This window comes from Chaetura pelagica, unplaced genomic scaffold (genome assembly GCF_000747805.2).
Source record: "Chaetura pelagica isolate M959 unplaced genomic scaffold, ChaPel_1.0 scaffold166, whole genome shotgun sequence".
Classification (NCBI taxonomy): domain Eukaryota; kingdom Metazoa; phylum Chordata; class Aves; order Apodiformes; family Apodidae; genus Chaetura; species Chaetura pelagica.
The window spans coordinates 2397342-2419681 of record NW_009953758.1 but is presented as its reverse complement, the minus strand read 5'-3'; the positions used below and the strand labels follow the sequence as shown (position 1 = coordinate 2419681).

The following is a 22340-nucleotide window of genomic DNA, read 5'->3' as shown; positions in this document are numbered from 1 at the left end:
CAGCTGTTGGTGAATTATTTGAGGAGAGGAGGAGACCAAGCATAAAGGTAAGACTTGAGAAAAGCAGCTGGAGCACTCTACCTGATAACGGCTTTGTATTTACCAGAGATGGAGAAATTTCCTTAGCCTTCCAAACTTTCCATAATTTCTTCACCTTGCCTCAGTGCATCAGGGCTTGGGAGTGTTTTTCTTATCATAGAATTATTTGGGTCGGAAGGGACCTCGAAAGGTTGTCTAGTTTAACCCCTGCTGTGAGAAGAGACATCTCCAAATAGAACAGATTGCTCAGAGCCCCATTCAACCTGACCTTGAGTGTTTCCATGGATGGGGCATCTACCACGTCTCTGGGCAAACTGTTTCATCATCCTCATTGTAAAAAATTTCTTCATTATGTCTAGTATAAATATACCCTGTTTTAGTTTAAAACCATTACCCCTTGTCTTGTTGTAACAGGCTCTACTAAGAAGTTTGTTCCCATCTTTCTTATTAGCCTACTTGAAGTACTGAAAGGCAGCGATAAGATCTCTTCAGACCCTTCTCTTCTCCAGGCTGAACACCCCCTACTATCTCAGCTTGTCTTCAGAGGAGACATGCTCCAGCCCTCTGATCGTTTTTGTGGCTTTCCTCTTGACTTCCTCCAGCAGATCCATGCCTATCCTCTACTGAGGATTCCAGAACTGGACACAGTACTCCAGGTGAGGTCTCACCAGGGTGGAATAGAGGCGCAAAATCACCTCTCTCAACCTGCTGGCCCCACTTGTTTTGATGCAGTGCAGCATACAATTTGCTTTCTGGGTCGTGAGCACACATTGCCATCTCATGTCCAGCTTTTCATCTGCAAGTACCATCAAGTTCTTCTCCACAGGACTGCTCTTAATCCCCCATCTTGTATTGATACCAGGGATTGCCCCAGTCCGGGTGTAGGATCTCGCACTTGGCCTTGTTGAACATCATGAGGTTCACATGGGCCCTGTTGTCAAGCTTGTCCAGGTTCCCGTGGATAGCATCACATGCCTCGGGTATGTCAACTGCACCACTCAGCTTGGTGTTGTCTGCAAACTTGCTGATAGTGAACTTGATGCCACTGTCTATGACATTGATGAACATATTAAACAGTACCTGTCCTACTCTGGACCCCTGAGGGACACCACTTGTCTCTGATCTCCATTTGGGCTTTGCACCATTGACCACTATCCTCTGGGTGTGACCATCCAAGCAATTCCTCGTCCACCAAACACCGGATCAATATCCACCCATAAAATCTGTATCTCTCCAGTTTACTGACAGGGATGTTGTGGGGGACCGTGTCAAAGGCCTTATGGAAATCCAGATAGATGATGTCTATATAGCTCTTCCATTGTCCTCTGAGCTAGTCACTTCACCATAGTAGGCCACTAAGTTGGTTTGGCAAGATTTGCCCTTGGTGAAGCCATGCTGACTGTCTTGAGTTACCTCTCTGTCCTCCATGTAGTTCAGCATAGCTTCTAGAAGAATCTGTTCCACGATCTTCCTAGGCACAGAGGCGAGGCTAACAGGTTGGTAGTTCCCAGAGTTCTCCTTTCTACCCTTCGTAAAAATTGATGCAATATTTCCCTTTTTCCGGTGACCAGGGACTTCACTTGACTGCCATGACTTTTCAAATACGAAGAGTGGCCTGGCAACTACATCAACCAATTCCTTCAGGACTCTGGGACACATCTAATCAGGTCCCATAAACTTAAGTATGTTCAGGTTTCTCAGGTGGTCAGGAACCTGATCTTCTCTTACAGTGGGAGAGACTTTGCTCCTCCAGTCCCTGTTTTGTGGTCGAGTCACTTGAGAGATGTGGGAAAAGAGGTTACCAGTGAAGTCTGAGGCAAAAAAAATTGTTGACTACCACAACCTTCTCCTCATTTCTTATTACCAGTTTGTAAGTTGTGTTAATCGTAGGGGATACAATTTATTTGACCTTCCTTCTGGCCTGCATACCTGTGGAAGCCATTCTTTTTACACGCTTTGCCACTCCTTGGCCTTCCTTACCTCATCCCTATACAACCAGGCAGCATCTCTATATTCTTCCCAGAATATCTGTCCCTGCTTCCACTGCCTGTGTATTTCATTCTTGCCCTTTAGTTTGGGCAGCAGGTCTTGGCTCATCCATACCAGTTTCTTGCCTTCCTTCTCTGGTTTCTTACATGTGATCAAGAACTCTTGCATTCTGTAGAAAGTGCCCTTAAAGATCTGCCAGTTCTGTTGTGCTTCCTTGTCCCTGAGGGTAGTTCCCCAGGGGTCCTATTGGCTAACTCTCTGAATAGCTGGAATTTTGCTTTCCTAAAATTCAGGTTCCTGACTTTATTCTTTACCAGACCCACATCCATCAGGACTATGAACTCCACCAGTGTGTGATCACTGCAACCCAAGCTGCCTCCAATCTTAATGACACCAGTTATCTCACTAGCACTGGTGACCAGGTCCACTATCACATCACCTCTGGTAGGGCTGTTGATTACCTGGCTTAAGAAGTTAACCTCAGTGCACTCCAGAAGTCTCCTGAATTGCCTGCAGCTCGCTGTGTGTCTTTTCCAGATGTTGGGCTGGTTGGACTTCTTCAGCAGGATGAGAGCCTGTGAGTGCAATGTCTCCTGTAGCTGCAGTAAGAAAGCTTTGTCAATAGGCTCCTTTTGATCAGATGGCCTGTAGTAGACACCAACCAGAAAGGTTCCCTTTGTTGCCTTGGTCTCTAATTCTTACCCATAAGCTTTCAACCTGCTTGTGGCTATTCTTCAGAGACAGCTTTTCACAATCTGTCAATTTCTTGATGTAGTTCCTTGATGTAGAGGGCAACCCTTCCACCCCCCTTCCTCACTTGTCCCTTCTGAACAGCCTGTAGTCATTGATAGCTGCACTCCAGTCATGGGATTTGTCCCACCAAGTTTCAGTGATGGCAACCTTATTCACACAGGCCAGAAGCTGATTCATTCTTTGCTACTTACAGGCCAATATATTAATTCTCAAAAAAGTTTCTTTCTGGATAAATCAATCTGCTATGCTTGCACTATGTTATGTAAGGAGGAGCCTTGTTATCTTAGTGAAATAATAGGACATTTTATGACTACATTTAATTATTTTAAAGGAAGCAAACTATTGCAGCTCCAGGGCAGCAGTAACTTACATAGTGACAACTTAAACATGTTTTATGTACCTGTTTACTTCTATGTTCACTACACAAGTATAGTTACCATAGCAATGACCATGTCACCTGATTCCTTTGCTAGTTCTGAAATACAGAATAGCCATATGGTGCCTGAACTGTCATTACTTTCTGCACAAGTACTGAAAGTAGAAGTTGAGAGTGTCACACACTTCTATAAACAAACAGTGACACATTGATTTACAGAACATTTTAACATGAAAAACAATTGGTGCAAGTGGATTCCCAGTCACTAGTGTCCCTAATATTGTAAATTCTTTGCCACTAAGCTGAAATAAAAGCTTCACTGGCTCCTATCAGCAGAGACTCCACTAGTATATACTTAATCTTTAGTCTTCTGTGAAATATCGGTACCTACGTGCAATATTCCAGGAAAATAATGTGTGATATTCAGGAAGATACTTTCACTGATTTCAAGTGTGAACTCAAACAAAGCCACCTTTTTGGCTGTTTACAGCTTGTTAATGATATATAAAATAGCATAACAAAAAGTGGTGGGTTTTTTCCCTCTGCTTTTTCTACTTTACAAATGGCAAATTTATGAAGAATTTAGGTGGTGACCTTGTGTACCTTGAGGTGCAGCTCACTAACATCAATAGAATTGAGTAGCCATGTACTAGATTTCCCAAATCAGCATTAACCACTAGAGCAGTGGCAAGTTACCCTGATGTGACTTGTGAAAGTGAGAAAATAAAAGCTGAAAACTCTTTTACCACAGATCTAGACTTCTTCTTATAGTTATCTTTTCTCACATGTGGCCATGTGAGATACCCTGAATACATATAACAATTCTGAATACAGTAAAGCAGTTTGTAGGACTGCAGGCTTAATCCACTGTGTCTGTCATTCTCCTCATCTACACAGGAAAATTAATCTGAATTGAATTGTTAAGCACAACAGCTTTGTCTCAGATTTGTATTGCATTTGTTTGTGGATAATCTTGTACTGAAACAGGATTGGTTTGTTCCTGTTTAACTTACTTTGGGAATGTGTTTAGTTAAAGAGAAGCAGGGCACATGAATTATTGAAGAAACATGTAAACACGTGGAGCTAGCCATTAACAATTCCATGTGAAGATGGAAAAGTAAAATTGATCCACATTCATGTAATAGTGGATGTCCTCTTCCTCACATTATACGGCATCAGGATTCTTCTCGGGAAAAGTAAAATTGATCCACATTCATGTAATGTGCATCAGGATTCTTCTCCTAAAGAGAGAATCTCACTTCACTGAGTATGGAAGGGAACATGGTGCTGTTTGGTATTAAGTTTGTCTGTATGACTTGTAGGGAAGTTAGGACATGACTTTAGCGGGGAAGGTTGATCCAACCTCATCCATAAGTCCTTGAACTGGAGGTGGAGACAAAGTGGTTCAGATTCCATCTTTATGTAGCAATGCCACTGTTCAGACACTGAATCTGATCACAGGCCCCCAGAAGAAAATTAAACCTTAAATAAGAAAGAAGGAAACTTTTTCATGGCTTTCATGTTACCTGCAAATTATGTAAAAGGATTTTTTAAAAGTTCCTTTTGTTGTGTTATAATTAGTAATCATTGTGTTATAATTAGTAATAATTAACTATTTCAGATTTTATTTGGATTCTCTCTGTTCTCCTGTATTTCTTTCTCAGAAAAAAACCCACAAAACAAACCCTCATTATTTCTATGTTTACCTAAGCAGCAAGTGGAATTTCAAAGTAATCTTTCAAGAGCATAGGTGTACTCTACAACCAAAGATGTTGGTTTTATGATGTATGAACTGATCCTGGAAGTGTAACTTGCAAAATTAGATGATCCAATTTGCTGGTGCAAGTGCTATGCTTCAAGAGTACCTTCAGCTGTGCAACTCTGCATGAATTACCAGTCTAGGTAGTTCTGAGATCTCTTTGATGCTCTACTGCCTGATACAAACATGCCTGAAGACTTACCTTGTCTCTGACCTTTGCACAGACATACAGGTACTGGTCACTATAGAATTTACCAGATTACCTTCAACAGTGAGCTATCCACAGGAAGAGTAAGCTCCAGCAAGTCATTGGAGTTTGACCACCCAGCTTCATGCTGATGGGCAGGCATGGTGGGGAAACTTTGTCTAGAAAGCCTCCTTCTCTTTCTGCAGCTGATCAACTGTGAGACAGATAAAGTCACGCTGTCTATGTCTCTCCACTTCTACCACATACTGCTTAGTTGTCAAAAGTGTGTTTGTTCAAGCTGTAATGTTCAGAAGTGTAACCCCATTTACATCAACAGAAATAGTCTGGCCACAGTGTTTTGTATCATTACTGGCAAATGCACTCAATACAGAAGTACATGTGTCTTGTATATGGTTGAAGGTATAAAGTACAGTCAGATTTGCTGGCACTGCAACAGACTTAGGAATAAATCTGCCTCAACTTCTGCATGAAGGCTGTCTTGCTCTTACTAAAATCTAACATCCAGTTCTTGTTTTCCAGCTACTTGAGTATTGATTTTCTGTCCTCCTCTCATGCAGCCATGCGGTCTGGAGTGCATTCCATGTGTGTGATGCTCACAGACATGCTGCTCTGCTGCCAGGAGCAGAGGACCTAATTTTTTGTCACATGAAAAGAAACTTGCTGGTACAGTACATTACTAAATGCTAGAAACTCATTTCATGAAATGGGAACACCGCAGGGGAATCTGGCAAGGAAGATGTGTTTATGTAACTGAATTGAGTGTTGCAACTGCCATCACTTAGTTCCCTTGACTGCAGTGTGCAAGTTATGAGAGAAAAACAATCCAAACAGAGATCTTCAGATGTTAAGGGCAGCTCTAATTGCATACAATTAATTAGTAAAAATGAAATGCAATATTATGAGAAAATAGAAATACCATTAATTTTCTTACATGATCTTGTGTAGTAAGCTCATTGATAGGGACAGAAACATCCAGACTTATACACTTTTATTTGAAGTACATATTCTTCGGGTGTCTTCAGCACATTCTGATGTCTCAGGGAGATTCATGACACAAGAGTAATTACACATAATGTAAACAAGATCTGCATTAGTTGGCTCTTTTACTCAGAATCCCTTTCCAAGTCCAGATGTGTGATGTGTAAATGTTAGGAGAACAGAGTCCCTGTGAAGTAGCTTTATCAGCAGCTAGTATTCCAGCAAAATGGAGAAAATATAAATCAGAGCTGAAGACCTTGGTCAAATCTGGTGCATAAAATTTTGTGCTTATATTTAATGTTCCATATGTGCTTTGGCCAAGTGCCATGTTTGTAAAGAACTTCTTCAATATTATTTTTTTAGAAGTGACACTTCTAGCACAGTATCCTTTGGAGGCTGCTCACTGCTTACCATGTAAGCCAGACAGACGTCAAGTAAACTGTTTGGTTTTATGGTGTAAACCTAAGATCAAAATGCCTCTTAGAGCATGGTGATTTTCAAAACCTTGCATGGCCGATGTCATATGTGACTTTTTGAAGCAAAATTCACATGAGTTGGTTAACTTGACTGAAAGAGAGAGTGTATAATATAAAAATCTGACAGGAGACAAGGACTTAGGAAGATGTCTGCTAGTGCTGAATTTCTGTTCTGGCTTGTTTTTTATAACAACGATATTATATGAGCACTACATTCCTTCTGGTTCTGTTAGGAAAAACAAACCTCAAACCAAGGAGATTCTACAAATTTGTGTTACTTTTCAGAGGTCTTAGCCTATTTGTTTCTTCATTTCTTTAACTGGTTAAATAGCTGTATTTTAAAAAAGCTTCCAATGCAGCATCTGGTGTGCTGTAATTGCCACTACTTCTCCTCTGAAGGCATGGCACTTCTGCTTTAGAATGTTCCTGTTCATTTGTTTTCTGATATTTAGCAAAACAATTTATTACTAATATAAGAGAAAGAATTAAATTTTCAAGAACCCAAGTCAGGATGCAATCTGAACAAAGCAGCAGCACTGCTTTGACCCTACACCTCTTTTCAAATTTTGCATAAAATGGAAGAGACACAGTGTCTAAGAAGAAATCACAGGAATTCTTGGTGTTGGAAAGTGTGAGGCAAACTAAATAGATTAAAATAACTTCTGTTATATTTGAACACAAATATAATACTAGAGGCAGAGAAAAAAAAAATATTTACTCTTCTAAGCCCTCAGGAGGTGTGAGAAATCTGTACTGAAGGACTCGAGCAAGTACTTAGCTAAAAATAACCTGTCCAAACTAAATTGCTACTACTATCACTACAACTACTAATTTCAGCTTCAGAATAATTTGCAGTCTTACATTTGTCATGTAATAAAATAAGAAATCTATCACGTACAATTTCAGGTTCATTTGCAATATGCTAACATGGATTTTATCCCATGCTCGGAGTCAGTAGCTACTATCTTAATGCAAAGTATAAAGTAAAATTTTACCTTGACAGAGTGGAGAGGTGGGCCAACGGGAATCTAAAAAAGTTTAAAAAATGGAAATGGCAGGTCCTGTACCTGGGGACTAGTGTTGAACCCAGGACAGGCTAGGAACCAGCTGGGTGGAAACCAGCTTTGCAAAAAAAGGATGTCAGGATCCTAGCCGGCAAAAAATGGATTTGAGCCAGCAACTTACTGTCACAGCATTAGAAAGAACATTGCTAGCAGGTGAAAAGTGATGACTCTTCCCCTTGACTCAGAAGTGGTGAGATGCATCTGGAGTGCTAGGTCCAGTTCTGGGCTTCCTAGCACAAGAAGATGTGAATTTACTGGAGTGATACCAGCAAAGAGCTGTAGAGGTGATTGAGAGTTGGGAGCATCTGTTGTTTGAGGAGAGGAGACTGAGAGCCTCAAGAAGAGGCTCAGAGTGGTCTTATCAATGGATATAAATACCTAGTCAGAGGTCAGAAATAAGATGGAGCCAAGCTCTTCACTGCGGTGTTCAGTGACAGAACAAGGAGCAACAGGCACAAATTCAACTACAGGATATTCCCACTTAAACATAAGAAAAAAAACCTTTACTGTGATGGTGGTCAAATGCTGGGACAAGTTACCCAGAGAGGCTGTAGAGTCTCCATACTTGGAGATATTAAAAACTCAATGGTTGTGGGCAACCTGCTCTAGCTGACCTTGCTTGGAGAGTGGGGTTGGCCTAGATGATCTTCAGAGGCCCCTTCCAACCTCAGCCACCTGGTGATTTTGTAAAACCTCTTTATGTTGGCATTTGTGATCCCTCTAATTTCCTTTGCTTGACTTCTTTTCCAGTCTCTGCTCTGTCTTTGCACGTCTCACGTTCAGGCTGGCTTCTTATAGAAAGTAGTAAACATGCCAGAAAAATTCTCATCCTTAAAAACTTGGTACAGACTGAGAACTAGGGGTTTTCTTCCATGAAGTGACTGCTGTAGCAAAAACTGAAAATACAAGAAAAAAAAATGTGTCTTGAATATTCATATCTCAAATGCATCATCAAATTAGTATTAAGTAGCACAGCAAACTCCAATAAGGATCTTAAAGTCAAGTGGGTTAACAGTTAATTGGAAAAGTAAAATGTGTGATATTAAGATCAGTTTAAAAGTTAGGGTTACTGCTGGAGGTTGCAGTGAGCAATTTTATTTTCTTGCTAGAGTTAACATGTGACGATTGCTCTGTACAGGGTTCCCAGTACCTAGCCTTAGTTATCATGCTAAATGACATCATACCAAAGAAAGTATGTAAAACAACTCAATTTCACTGCTAAAAATGTGTTAATGTTTTAGCTGAACTAGAGGGAAGTCCTTCTTGATCCCAGCACTTTTAGCGAGGTATCTGATTATTATCTTAATCTTAAGTTGCTAGATGAGAATATCTTGTTGGTTTCAGGCTAATCTGAGTTGCAATCATAGAAGGCCTTGCTGAAAATGGTGCAATCCTTTGTTTGTTTGTTATTCTTCAGCCAGAAAGTTAACACTTAAGAGCATCCAATGACCAGTACTAAAGGCTTCAAAAGACCCAATACATGTTCTATTTTTATATGCATATAAAACTTTTATCCTCTAGCTATTAAATTAATTCTGTGATTATTTTTTTTTCCATCTTTATTATGTTCTGATTCAGTGATCATTAAGGAAGGGGTCTTTTTTATCTTCTCCCACATGATCACGATGCATCTATTCTTAAGGTACACTTATGTTTGTATGGAGAAGTGGTGTAAGGAAGTCTAGTTCACTAATTTGATGCTTATAATATGTGAGGAGAGAGACATGCAGAGTCATAGGTAATTCAGTTCTTTAGGTAAGGATGGAAGGTGGAGATATAGGTAATAGCATTTTATCATAGAATTTCAAAATGTCTCAGAGGCATATCAGTGCTGCAGCTGTTGCAGATCCTGTAATGGCATTAAGCTCTGACTCAGGGTGATTTTTTCTGTAGAAGATTCTAGCAGGAACTATAGTTCTGGTAATAACCCAAGCAAGAGAATAAATAACTTAAATATTAAATAATTGTGTGTAATATAGATGCTCCAGGGTGAACTCAAGCAGGACAGGAAATATGTTTCTTTTTCAAGTCTTTTCACACTAGTTTTTTCAGACAAAACTCTCTGGTATTCCTCCAGAACCCCCTCTGAACGTTACAACTTTAACCCCATATGGTATTTATACTTGTGCTGCTTATTAATTTTAACTGATTATTGTTATTTTATATTTTCACCTACTAGGTGACAATAGTGTAGATATATTTACCAGTATCTTTAGTACAACTGAAACAAGCTGAAATAATATTTTCAGATGTGATACGAACTCTTGCTATCCTTTATGAAGAAAACTATTTTGAGATCTGGCAGTGCTCATGAGAAAAGTAAAGAGGGGAAAAAAATAGCTTAGTGTTCCTTTATGATAATCTGCCCATTCAATTGATGCCAGTTGTGCTTTCTTCAGTAATAAGCAGTGAGGGGTAGATACTTGCTCAGATGCTGCTGATTCTTAGTGTTGTTTCTCAAGCTGGGGGCGAGGGGGGGTGTCTAACCTTTCTGTGGCCAGCTTTTCTGTTCTTCTCTAAAATGTGTACAGGTGTACACTACTGACCAAATCAAAGATTAGTCTTTTGAGTTTGTCAAATGAAAATAATTTGGAAGCGTTATAACCATGTAGCACATCTCCAGGTATAGCTCAGACTAAAGCAGCTGTAGCAGAATTTCACCAGATAGACATTTTTTCAGCAAATATGCTGGGTGGTTCTTTTCAGTCCTGTTTCTCAAACTCTCATAAGACCCATATTAAAGTAGTGGTCTCTGGGGAAAATATCTTAAAAAAAGGATAAGAAAGGACAAAATTGCATTTGCCTCCTGAGCCATGAATGCCTTTATAAGTGGCCATTTTTTAATAAAAGCATGTGTTTGTATTGCTTTTACAGAGTGCAGTGTAGTAACAATTGACCTTAAAGTAGGACCTGTCTAAGTCAGGACTACAATGACATGAAAGGCTGAATAAGACAATCTACAGTGTTTTGAGTAACTGTTGATAACTATTTAGTGTTGAATTAAAGAGGAACATATATATCATACCATGAACCCCAATAAATACACTGTTGGTACTGAAGTTTAGTGATCCAGCTGGAACTACAGCCTATAGATTTTTCCATCCATTCATTTTAAATAACAGAATGATAGTGGCCATTTGTGGAAATCATGTTTTCAAGTGATCATCAGATAGTCTTCAGCAGTACCTACCTCACTCCTTAGGTAGGTCATAGTTATTACCACAGCTTTGATATTACCCCTATGTGCATAGCATTAAACCAGTCTTAGTTCTTTTAAGCTGTTACTTCAGCATGTTAAGAAGTGAATCTGTTACTACATATGTGTATATATATGCATCTATCAATTTCTCACTTAAAATTGGGATGGGTGATAAAATCAGGGATAACTTAGCTTGGCTTTGCATAACATGCATGGAAAAGAGTGGTATAAAGACACATCACACTATGCACGTTTATGGGTTGCATGACATACCTGGATTTGATATAAGAATACCTCACAAACTGTGTTGTGAAGTGAGTGGCTTTATGTATGACATCTTTGTTATAATTCAAAGGCAACAACTGAAAAACTATTGTCTTGTCTATGCCTTGAGCCACATCTCCAGGGTCATATTTAATGTAAAGTAGCCTGGAGCTGAAAAAGTGGAAAACATGGCATGGCACAGCCCACTAGCCCCACTCCTTAAAAGCTGACTTAGTTCCTGAGCTGTGGTGAGTGTTTAATGAAGGAACTATCAGAAAGAGGGCACATTGTGATCTTTACAGTATGTTCTTCATGGCATATCTTCTCACAAAAAAAAAAAGAGGGAGATCTTAACAATAGAGATCTCTTAAGGGCCCATATTCAGAATTACTGGGCACAACAGATACATTGAAATCAGAGGTTCTCAATACCTATGCAGTATATAAAATTAAGGGTATAGCTTTTAAAGCAGAGAATTTTCTAAGAAAGTTCTATCTTAAGGTAAGATGACAGAAGGGACAGAGATAGGAAAAATAAATGTGCCTACCTGAGGAAGGCTGAAGTACAGGTATTTCTAGGCATATTATAATAGAGCAGAAGACTTTCAGTATCTCTAGTGCAGTGAGAGAAATAATACATGAAATGTTGATTGTTTTCTTTTTTCAAACAATTTTAGAAAGGTTTATAATTATATTGTCCTTTAGGAAATCATTAATAAAGATGTCTGTTTCAGAAATACACATCTTTAGCACCTATCTCTAAGAGAGAAGGTTGTCATTATGAAACAATTTTGATTATTTGAGTCAGTCTTATACAGAATGAAGTTGTAGATATCAGTGTGCATCACTTGCATGAAAGTCTTCCTTATATTTCCATTTGCTTGTTTACTTTGTTGTCACCCTTTTCATTTAGATAATGAGGTTTTTAAGTTTGACAGAATTTCTGCAACTAGCACTTCCTTGCAGCAAACAAGGCAAGCTGTAGGAAAACAAAAGAGGCTACAAAGAACACAAAGTTATATCCGGTTTAGATATAAACTTCTGAATGGAATTGATAGTACCAAATTATTATACCAAAGAAAAAGGGAATTTTTGTAGCCTTTAATGTTTTCAAGGAAGCAATGTAGATGAAAGAAAACTAACAATTCATACTTCTTAAAGAAAGTCATACAATAGTAGTAGCCTGAACCTGAGGAAGGAATCCTGTTTAGGATTGATTTGTAGAGTATTTTAGTCTCATAAGGTATAGTGGTAGTACTAATCAAGTTATAATGAAACATGGGTGGTATCAGTAGGAATGGTTCCATCAAATAGACATTAAGTGGATGGTCCTCATAGTCTTTTACTGTTTCTTAATGAGTGAGTGCACTCAAATTTCCTTTTTTATTTGTTTTTGTCATTACTCTGATTTACTGCAGGGATCTTCCTCTGCAGGTACACATGCTGTATGTGCAGGTTTAAGATTACATTGATTCATGGGCCAGGCTGAACCCACTAAGTCAGAATTTTATGTAGAGGAAGAGGATGATATTCCTGAAAAGATGAATAGGGCTTGTTTTACTTTGGATAAGTCAGGAAGTTTTCAGTTATTGCAATAGAAACTTCCTCAAAACCTGTCAGTAATCCCTCAATTAAAAAAAGTTTATGAAATCAAATTTATTATTTTTTTTACTTCAAGGACATATAGAGAATTAGAGCTGCATGGGGTGGTACTCTAATATATGAGTTTAAGTTATTCTGTGAGATGTTCCCTTTACCAAGAAGAATGGCAGGGGAGGGATTAGCTTCAGTGTCCCCTTTTTTGTGTAATTATGGGACATGCATTCAGTGTGCAAGGGTATCATTGCTGTCCTGCTGTTTTATCATTTCTTTATGAGATAATGTTGATTTCAGCAATGAAATGCAAATTTAGTTTACAATACTCCCTTTCTCTATATAAAGGTTAAAATGGATATCGTAGATAATACTGTTGGTGATGCTTTTGAAACAATCTTTGTCAACTTATTTCAGCAATACCTGATTTTAAATACTGTTTAATGCAACTGCATGAGTTTTATGTTGGCTTGCATGAATTAAATTTAACCTAACATGCATGTTATTAATATTTTGGCTATAACTTGATCAAGTCATCATAAAACCTTGGTACCAAAAAAAAAAAAAAAATAGTTTGGATGTATCAACAGTATTTAATATATAGCTTGTCTACTGTGTGTTACAGCAAGCCGAATGTACAATTACTGAAGTTGGGTCACCTTAACTCTTTAATAATCAAATTCTTTTAACACAGGGAACTAAAAATAGTCCTAGCACTGCAGATGCTAATAAATTCTATGTTTGGAGGATATGCTTCTGTCTACTTATAAACAAATAGTTTGTATTACTGATCATAAAAAGGCTCAGAATTTTAACAAGTCCTGTTACAATTAGCCCCAATGTAGATTATAGACAAGTCTATTAACTAAATAACTCCAACAATAACTCCAACAGCAATAAATTACATGCAAGAATGGAAATAGATTCCAGCTAGCAAGCAAGTTCTAACGTAACAGTAAGGGCAAAACTAACAACAACAAAAGTTGTCTTTTTTATTGTTATCTCTTTAATTTATCTCATTTTCCTGTGTAAACTGCTCACAACTGTGCAAAGAGAGGGTGTGTGTTGACTTCGGTGACATTGTGTTACTCCCATTAAGTAAAGCTGTACACAGATTTTTTTCAGCATGACTGTGCTTAAGATTTTAAATTTTTTTCCCAAACTGCCTGAGCCAAATAATGTTTAATAACTACAGATCTTATTTCTACTTAGGTGGTACAGCCATAAATTCACTGTTGCAGTTAGTAAAAAGATTATGTAGAAAAAGGAGTGTGAGTTTTTAATATATTTACTATGAAAGAGTAAAAAGATGGGGGAGAGGGTTTTATGAGATGAGATGTTCTGTTGTAGACAATAATGAAAATGCTGAGATGAAATAACGAGTGAATTACATCTAAAGTTTATCAAAACTGAAAGAACTCCTGATGTGAAATGAAACCTAAGAAAATTCTGTTCTGTTGCTGTTTTGCTTTGCTGTTGTCGCCTGTCACGCATGAATGAAAATGCTGCATTCTCTAGGGAGTGGTAAAGCTTCTGTGTAGGTTGTTTATTTCCTTAATCCCTCCTTCTTCGTGATTTCCAATGTCAGATATAAAATGGAAAGCCTGTAAATATAGTGATTTTCATACTGATTATCACCTGCATCAGGGAACGCCCTGGCTGGCCGTTGTAACCCTAGCAGTCTCCACATGTTACAGCCACTTAGATTTTAACCTGACTACTTTATTAGAGACGGGAGGCTCAGTGTGAGGTGCCCTAGGGCTGCACAGATGGGGTCTGCTTGTTTCCTGTTCTCACTGTTATTGTGAATAGATACTAAAAGGTTCTCATTGCTTTTATCTGGTTAATTTACTTTGAACTGTCCCTGGCGTTCAGGGCTTGCCTCACATTTCTCACATTTTGTAAACACCAAACTGTAGTCTCCAAACGTGTGTTTTGAGCTTTTTTACCTTCTTTCCTGGACAGGCCTTAGTTCTTCAAAGGATGTGATTCTGAGAGAAGCTGATTCTTAGGGGGCTGTAGGCACAGTCCTCACTGAAAGAAATCTGCTCAGGACTTATTCCGAGGTTCAGTTGATAGGAGGGAAGGAAATTAAGATTGCTGCTGTTCTGTGGCATGTTCAGACACCCTTAGATTAGAGGTCAACTGCAGGAAAATCTGTGATTGTCTGCTAGCTACCATTATTCATGTAGCCCGGCTGCAGACCAGGCTAAAAGATGAGTCTCTAACAGGAAAATCCGAAGATGAGATACTTTTTAACAAATGTGCAATCATTTATCCTTTCTTGTGGAAGGGCCAGCTCTTTCAAACCACATGTGCTATGCATGGGTGCCCCAGTACAGAAAATTAAGATAAATTCTCTCAAAGTCTCCCACATAAGGAAACACTACTTAACTGGAATAGTTTTATTTCACAGATGTAAAAATGTACTGGTGTCCAGTTTCCTGGCCAAACAATAGTTTAACACAGATGTTAATGTCCTGCTGCATTGGGGCATTAAAGAAATCCCCTTATGACAGATCACTGTAGCTTTCAATTTCAACTGCATGACCACAGAACTGAGGTTAAGTAAGTAATTTGGCTACAGTACATATTTTTAGTCCCATTTTCTTATTCTCTACCCCCTTATCATTCCCTTACTAATCTCATTTTTGTGGTTTTTTTTCTGTGTCCCAGTTCCATTTGAGGCTTTCTTTGTGTTGCAATTCATTGCAAGTGCATCACTTCAGAGTGGAAGCTCTGTGCAGGCTCCTTTTTTCATACAAGCATAGGCTTTGTTAATCACATGCTGGTTTAGGAAAACACTGCATGATATCTTTGAACCCTACACTCCTTCATGACAGCCAGGCTAGCAAATGTCATTGACTGTGTGATGTACGAGAAGGAATTCAATTGTAAGTAAATTGTCAAAGTGGCTAACCTTGCCTGCACCCAATTGTCAGGACCATGATTCAGTTTTTCTGTCAACATCAGCTAAGGCTAACCCGGTCAGCCTTATGTTTCTGCAGTGAAGCAGCCTGAGGAGTTGTGCTTTTCAGCTTATCACATTTTATTAACCTCAACTTACTGTTGTTATAATCAATTGTACCCACTTCAAATTCTTATATTGCCCCCAAACTGGCAGATCATATAGGTCCACAAGTATATATTTTCTGCAGCACTGAAAGCTGTCATAGGAACACTGGCATTAAATGGTTTCGTATGGTTTAGCTGGATCAACTCACCATTTTGGCTCAAGACTTAGCCCTCTATTAATGTAACTTGGCAAAGATAATCTGGATGAATGCAAGTAAAAACATACAGACTTTGAGGGTTTTCTGCAATATTTGCCATGTTAAGGTAGAAAGTAAGAGAAAAAACATAGCTATTGTCTTCTGTCTCCTTTTATTTCATAACAGATTTTAATTGCTGTGATTAATATAAATAAGAAATGAGGACATTCTGATACCCTGATGTTTCCTCTGTTCTTTCAGGAAAGGAACATAGTTAAATTGCCTAAAGCAAGGATTAAGACATCAGAGTATTTTAAAATGCTGCTCATCTGATTCCACCACAAGGGACTGAACACATTTTGTCACCTTGTTTTTTTAATGCACTGTAGATGACAAATGTTTTTTCAGATTGGGTTGATAACCTGTATCCCATGAAGTGCCGTACATAAATGGAGATACGGTAGAATTTCCATTAAAAATATGACTGAAGGATGTTTGTAGTAGTACTGGATTTGAAGTAGTGGTTTCCTAGCTGAAGTCCTATGTCCAAAAGTAACTTCCCTCGCCTGGAAAAAACATATTGTACCTTCTTTATTTGAACTCGTGAAGTGTGTTGACATTGCACTGTTGTTGGGCTTGAGAGAAGGAGGGGGTAGCTTTTAGTGCAACTATCAGAATTGAACAACTGTATATGGATATACTGAGATAATCGCATAAAAGGAAAACTGGCTGAATGAGTTTTAAAATGTGTTATTTCTTCATTATAATTAACTGTTCTTTTTGTATTATTTCAGGAAGCTGCCACTTTTGCTAGAGAGCAAGGCTTTGAGGTGAGTTAACCCACAATTGCACACTAAACAGATCCTAAAGGTTTTTTTTCTGGCTGATAATGAAGTTCTTTTGGACAATGATTGATGTGCTATTATACTCTCCAAGCCTCGCAGCGGTTGCCATGGAAACTTGGCAGTCGTCATGGTTTCTTTGTTCTGCCAGCTCAGTGTTATGACGCACTCTGCTAGGTCTGCACCCAACATCGCCTACAGATGTTATTTATTGAATTTTGAAAAGCCTCTTGGGAAGCCGAGAGGTTGGGCACGGTTTCAAGCTGCCTCTGCAGATATGGGACCTGTCAGTTTGTTCAGTTAAAAAGCTACCTCATTAGCTGCATTACACTCCATAAGGATTCACTGCTAAAGCGGTGGTGAAGCAAGACTAAATAGTGAAATACAACACCGCTTAAAGAACTTAAACCCTGCCATATGCGGATTATCATTATGCAAATTAATTTTAGAAAGGTTGTATATAAAATTGTTAGTTACTGATTAATGTAAACCATGCTTCTACAAACAGCTTCTCTTAGAAGGGGTAGTGTGGAATTTGTGTTTCAAAACATATTTAAGTTGGTGTTTTCCACCTGTTTCCTAAAAATGTAGGGTCCTCTACTTTCTTGAAGTAAAGTGTTGATTTCACAGTAATTTTCAGAGCTTTTGATTTAATCTCCTTGAGATATTTGTTTCAATACTATCTCCCATTGGCTAAATTCAGATACCTTAATCTGGAGAGCTATCAGCTATTGGTTTCCAATGCTGAATTCAAATAGGCAGGTTTTAAATACTGTAATTTATGTGACAATGAACAGTTGTGCTAATTTTGCAGATAGTAAGTGATCTTACTGAAATCTGCATTACAGAACTGAACACATAAATCCTTTTACATGTTTTTTTCACTGGAATAAGACTCACCTTAATTGATTTGTTTGCAGTGTAGAAGAATAGATAGGAGTTTGACTGCTCAACACCCATTTTGCATAAATAATAGAAACCATGCAGTTCAAACCACATGGCTTTAAGAACATGCCACTTTTGTGGGAAAGACTGGCAGCTTTTGTTCTACAATTTCGCTTTCTTTAGAACCATATACCAGCAGGTACATCAATGCCATCAGTGTTTTAGATATTAAAACTGTGGGCTGTCCAATTTAATTTTATGTTTCCCAAATTCATGTGGCTGCTTTGTGGAAATCAAGACTTTTTATAACTGTCAATTTTCATTTGTATGATCTGTATTGTTAGCATAAAAATACACTTTGAGTTTATTCTATCAAATGAATGAATTTCACAGATGCCTCCAAATATAATATGAAGCATAACAAATTATTGGTACCCTCTGGTAGCTAGACAATAAAAAAGAAAGGAAGTAGCATATTAAGTCTACCCATTCTATATTTTTATTACCCCCTTGAGCTAAAGACTTTGAATGTGCCTGGTTTAAATTCAGTTCTGGTGACAAACTGCTTTTGCTGGTGTCTGCTAACTACCATCATATTAACCTTTCCATTAGAGCTTGCTTAAAGATTCTAGCACAGTTCCTTCTGAACATCCTAAATCTGCCACATTTGATTACAGCATATCAGTAAAGTGCACAATGATTATTATCTTATCTCTTACTACCCCCTTGCTTAGCAACAACTCACATGTCAAGTTTCCTGACAGAGAAGTGTAAAACTGGATAAATGTCCACAGTCTTGTTTCCCCATCATGCTGTGGAGACAAAAAACCAAACCAAACCAAACCAAATAAACAAAAAACCCACACAAAACAAAAAACAACAACAACAAAACAAACAACCAAAAAAAAGCCCCCACACACTACTAATCAAATATCTTAGAAAATCTTAAAAACTTAAAGACCTTCAATTAACCTTTCAATTCAAAGCAAGAAGATCTCCAGCAGCTCATAAAAGCTTGTTAAACTGATTCTGCAATTTAAATTGAGACTAAAGAACTGGTGAAATGTGGAAAAGTAAAGGACTGGGATGACCAGGGCAAAAATCAAAAGGATACTTATCATAAAAGTGACGAAAAGTTGCTGGTAGCTGAATTCAAATTGCAGCCTGAAAATTTATTTTTTCATTTTAAAAAAATACCAATAATCTTCTAGAATTAAGAATCAGTTGTGACTAGCTTTTTTGTTTGTTTGTTTAATTGTCTCCTTGTCCAGTAATTTCAGCAGTTTCTGTGGACTAAATGCAACTTTTATTTATTGAACATGTTCAGTATAACTGAAACAAATTTTGCAATAAAGAAGTCCCATCAAATCAACTTCAGAAAAAGTGCACCTTTCCTGAAGAAAGAAAATCTTGTCATAGGCAGGAGAGGACACTTGCATGAAAAAAATCGTTTTTTTTCCTTTGTAAGAGAAACCACATTCAAAGGAATCTTTTATTTTTATGGTCCACCTTACCAAGAGCCTTCATTTTATCTTCTGACCAACACTTACCTGTAATAAGCAAAAATAGAACATTACTTCTGTTGCAGTCTCTTCCTGGAGTGCATTGGTGTTTTCTTTTTTGCCAATTTTGTGTTCTAGGACATTTTAAAACTACCAAATAAATAGTAAATTCACTATCTCTGAAGACACTGCTTCATGCTAATTGTATGTTGCAGTCAGCTCAGTAATACATTATAATAGTCACAATTTTTATGCCAGGGAAGCACTTGGACTTGGTTACCCTTGAAGTATTAGAATGGTTGTCAGTATATTTTAACTGGATTTTTGTAATATGTTTCAAGTAACAAAATTTCCAGGGCAAAGATTTATGGGATTTTGTTTTTGCAAAATAGTAACTTGCTGTTTATTCTATGTAGGAAATCGAAAAACATAATTCTACTTTAACATAAAATTTCTGGTTCAATTTTGTCTGTCAGCCCAAGAAGTAAAATTAAGTGAATGGAACAGTATGTATCTAATGGAGTTAGTAGCAGCTGCCATGCAAAATAATTTTTCCTGTTCAAGGCAGAGGTCTCCTCCTAAATTGATATTAGCTGGGAAACCAACTTAGAGAGTGTTGCTACCCTGGACCAAATTTAGGTTTTCAAGTTAATGAGGTCTACTGCACAGGACCACTATTTTGGATGGATTTATGTCTGTTTAGTTCAGGGATGTAACAGTCCCAGCTATTGTATATCTGTTTAGAGGCAACAATCAGATGACCTAGTTTGACTACCAGTTTTAGCTGTGCAGTTTTTCACATACCTGTATCTGATCCTGGGATATATCATGCACTTCCTGTGTGTGCATATATTCCACTTTCTTGCTGGAATGTCTGTCACATGCAAGGTTTTTCAGGTGCAGCATCAATAGGCAAATCCTGCCTTTGTGAGATTTGTATGTCAGCTTTGTTTTGCTTCAAGTGTATAATTGGATGTGTGTGAGTATTCTGTGAATTTGGGACATGTTGCAGAGGCTTTAGGACCCCACACCCAGTACAGTTGTGCCAATTCAGCCGTATCTGTAGATACAGGATATATAAAAAGGTCTTGATAAGTGTGTAAGTACAAGTCATTGAAAAATTATGTTACAGCTATTTGGAAATAAGTATATTGTGAACAGGAACAGAAGATGACAACATTTCATTATGTTTGCCTGACAATGAAATGAGAGGCATAGTACCTCTGCAGTCTTAAGCTGTAAATATTCACATATTATAAAATGTCACACCTGTACCTTCAAAATACAACATAATGATATGGTGAAGACATAGTGTGGAAAAGTTAAAGCCTCCTCAGCAGTGCGGTTGCAGCTCTTTTCCTATGTAAGCTTTGTTTCATTATTTGTCTTTGAAGAATTTTAATACCGAAAGTTATTTTCACTAAAAATGATTGCATTAATTCTCATGGAAGATGCTATTCAGTTATTTTTTAAGTCTGCACAACCAGACACAAGTCTCCAAATCACTCTGCTATGACATTTCTGTTTTTTAAAAAATTGCCTTCTTTCCCCTAAATGCCTTCCTTCTACTGTTAGCGATTATAATCTATTTAATTCTTCCTGGAAAAACATGTGCTTTTTGTTTTCTTTTACTGTCCACTTTATTTCATCTTTTACCACTAACCTTCAGCAATCTTTTTCCTCAGGGTCATCTTTCCTTCATAAAAGTTCACCTTTATTCTTCCTTAAACTGTTGAAATAATGTCTTGATCATGCCATTTTCTCCTATAATTTCTTAATTTTCCTTTTAAAATTTAACATGCAAGTAAATAAATTGCACAAATATCTTCAAACTCTTTGATTTTGGTGCCTGCTTTGCTTCACTGTAAATGTACTTAATAAAGTCACAAGTAGCCACTTCCTTACTTAGCAAAAACTAAACACCTCTCTCTCCTGATTCCTTTGATGTCTATGATACTTTATTGCATTTTCTAGTTCATGGATCTCTTATCAAAGCCTGAAATAGTTTAGAATTTAGGTCAACTTTCAGAAGCCTACATACTATCAAGCTGGAGGGCTGTAAATCTCCATCTATCCTCTATTCAACAGCTTGTGCCACCAGCTGATACCTGCTATTCACAAACCTCTTAAAAAGACATGTCAAAACAGAAAAACAGAAAATTCATTTTTTTTTCTCTGGTGTCTTACATCAAATTAAATATTTCAGACTTGTTGCTGTCGAAGACATAGGATGGATGAGAGGTTTGGTTCAGAATGCCAGTTTCTCCATTCCTAGCTACATGCACTATGGTGTACAAAGTCCCTTTAAAGCAAAGACTCCTGAAGTTTTTGCAGCTTAGCCTTACTTCAGAAAATCAAGGATGTTCTGTGCCCCACTGGATGCTGCTGTCACCCTTTGCTTACCTGCATCTCAGTACTGCAGCCAGCTGGTGAGCACAGAACATGTTCACCTGGGCTCCACACCCCTACATGCTGCAGTTTGCAGTCAGCTCACTTGCTGAGATCAGTCATTTTTTTTCTGTACTATAAAACCTGGCTAAACTGGATGAAAATCAGGCTCAGAGGTTATCCAAAGTATTCTCTTACCAATTTTATTTTTAATTTTATGAAAGGTTAGAATCCAGTCAGCAGCAAAGAAAACCACTAATTGCTCATTGGGAGATGCTCTGTGATTCCTTTGTTAGCTGTGCAGTTTTGCAGCAATTGGCATAGCTGAACTATCATTATCAAGATTAAAACCAATAATCTCATAGCACTACATAAACCCTTAGGAGAATGAAGTATTCCTCCTTTTAAAAATCTTCCTTTACTGACAATAAAGACTATTTTATACCTAGCTGTAAGAAAATACACCTTTGATCAGCTAATAAAGTTCTAATTTCTCACCACTCTGGTATGCTGGTAACAAGAATTTTCTTTCTCTCTATTAATAGACTGATGACATTAAAGAGATAGCCCGGAAGACACAAGCCCTGCCAAAGGCAAACCCTAAAAGGCAACGAATTGTAGTCTTTACCCAGGGGAAGGATGACACTGTAATGGCTACAGGTATATTTTTCAAATCTCCCTTGTTGCTCAAAGTAAATATTCTAGCTGATCAATTGCAGGTTTGGGTTTTACAAATTATAGGTGTTAAAGAGTGTTTGCCCCTTGATGTTAGTCTGTTTCTCGTCTGTGATGCTTTTAATTGTTTTAAGATTCT

General features: G+C 37.8%; 1 protein-coding gene across 1 annotated transcript in view; it reads left to right on the top strand.

Annotated features, from left to right (window-relative positions):
* Positions 1-22340, top strand: part of ADK (adenosine kinase) — a 269180-nt gene that overhangs the window by 207896 nt on the left and 38944 nt on the right. Inside the window, exons 7-8 of the mRNA XM_010000749.1 lie at positions 16704-16739; positions 22072-22186. Coding sequence (XP_009999051.1) covers positions 16704-16739; positions 22072-22186 — 151 coding nt within the window. The remainder of the gene's footprint in view (positions 1-16703; positions 16740-22071; positions 22187-22340) is intronic.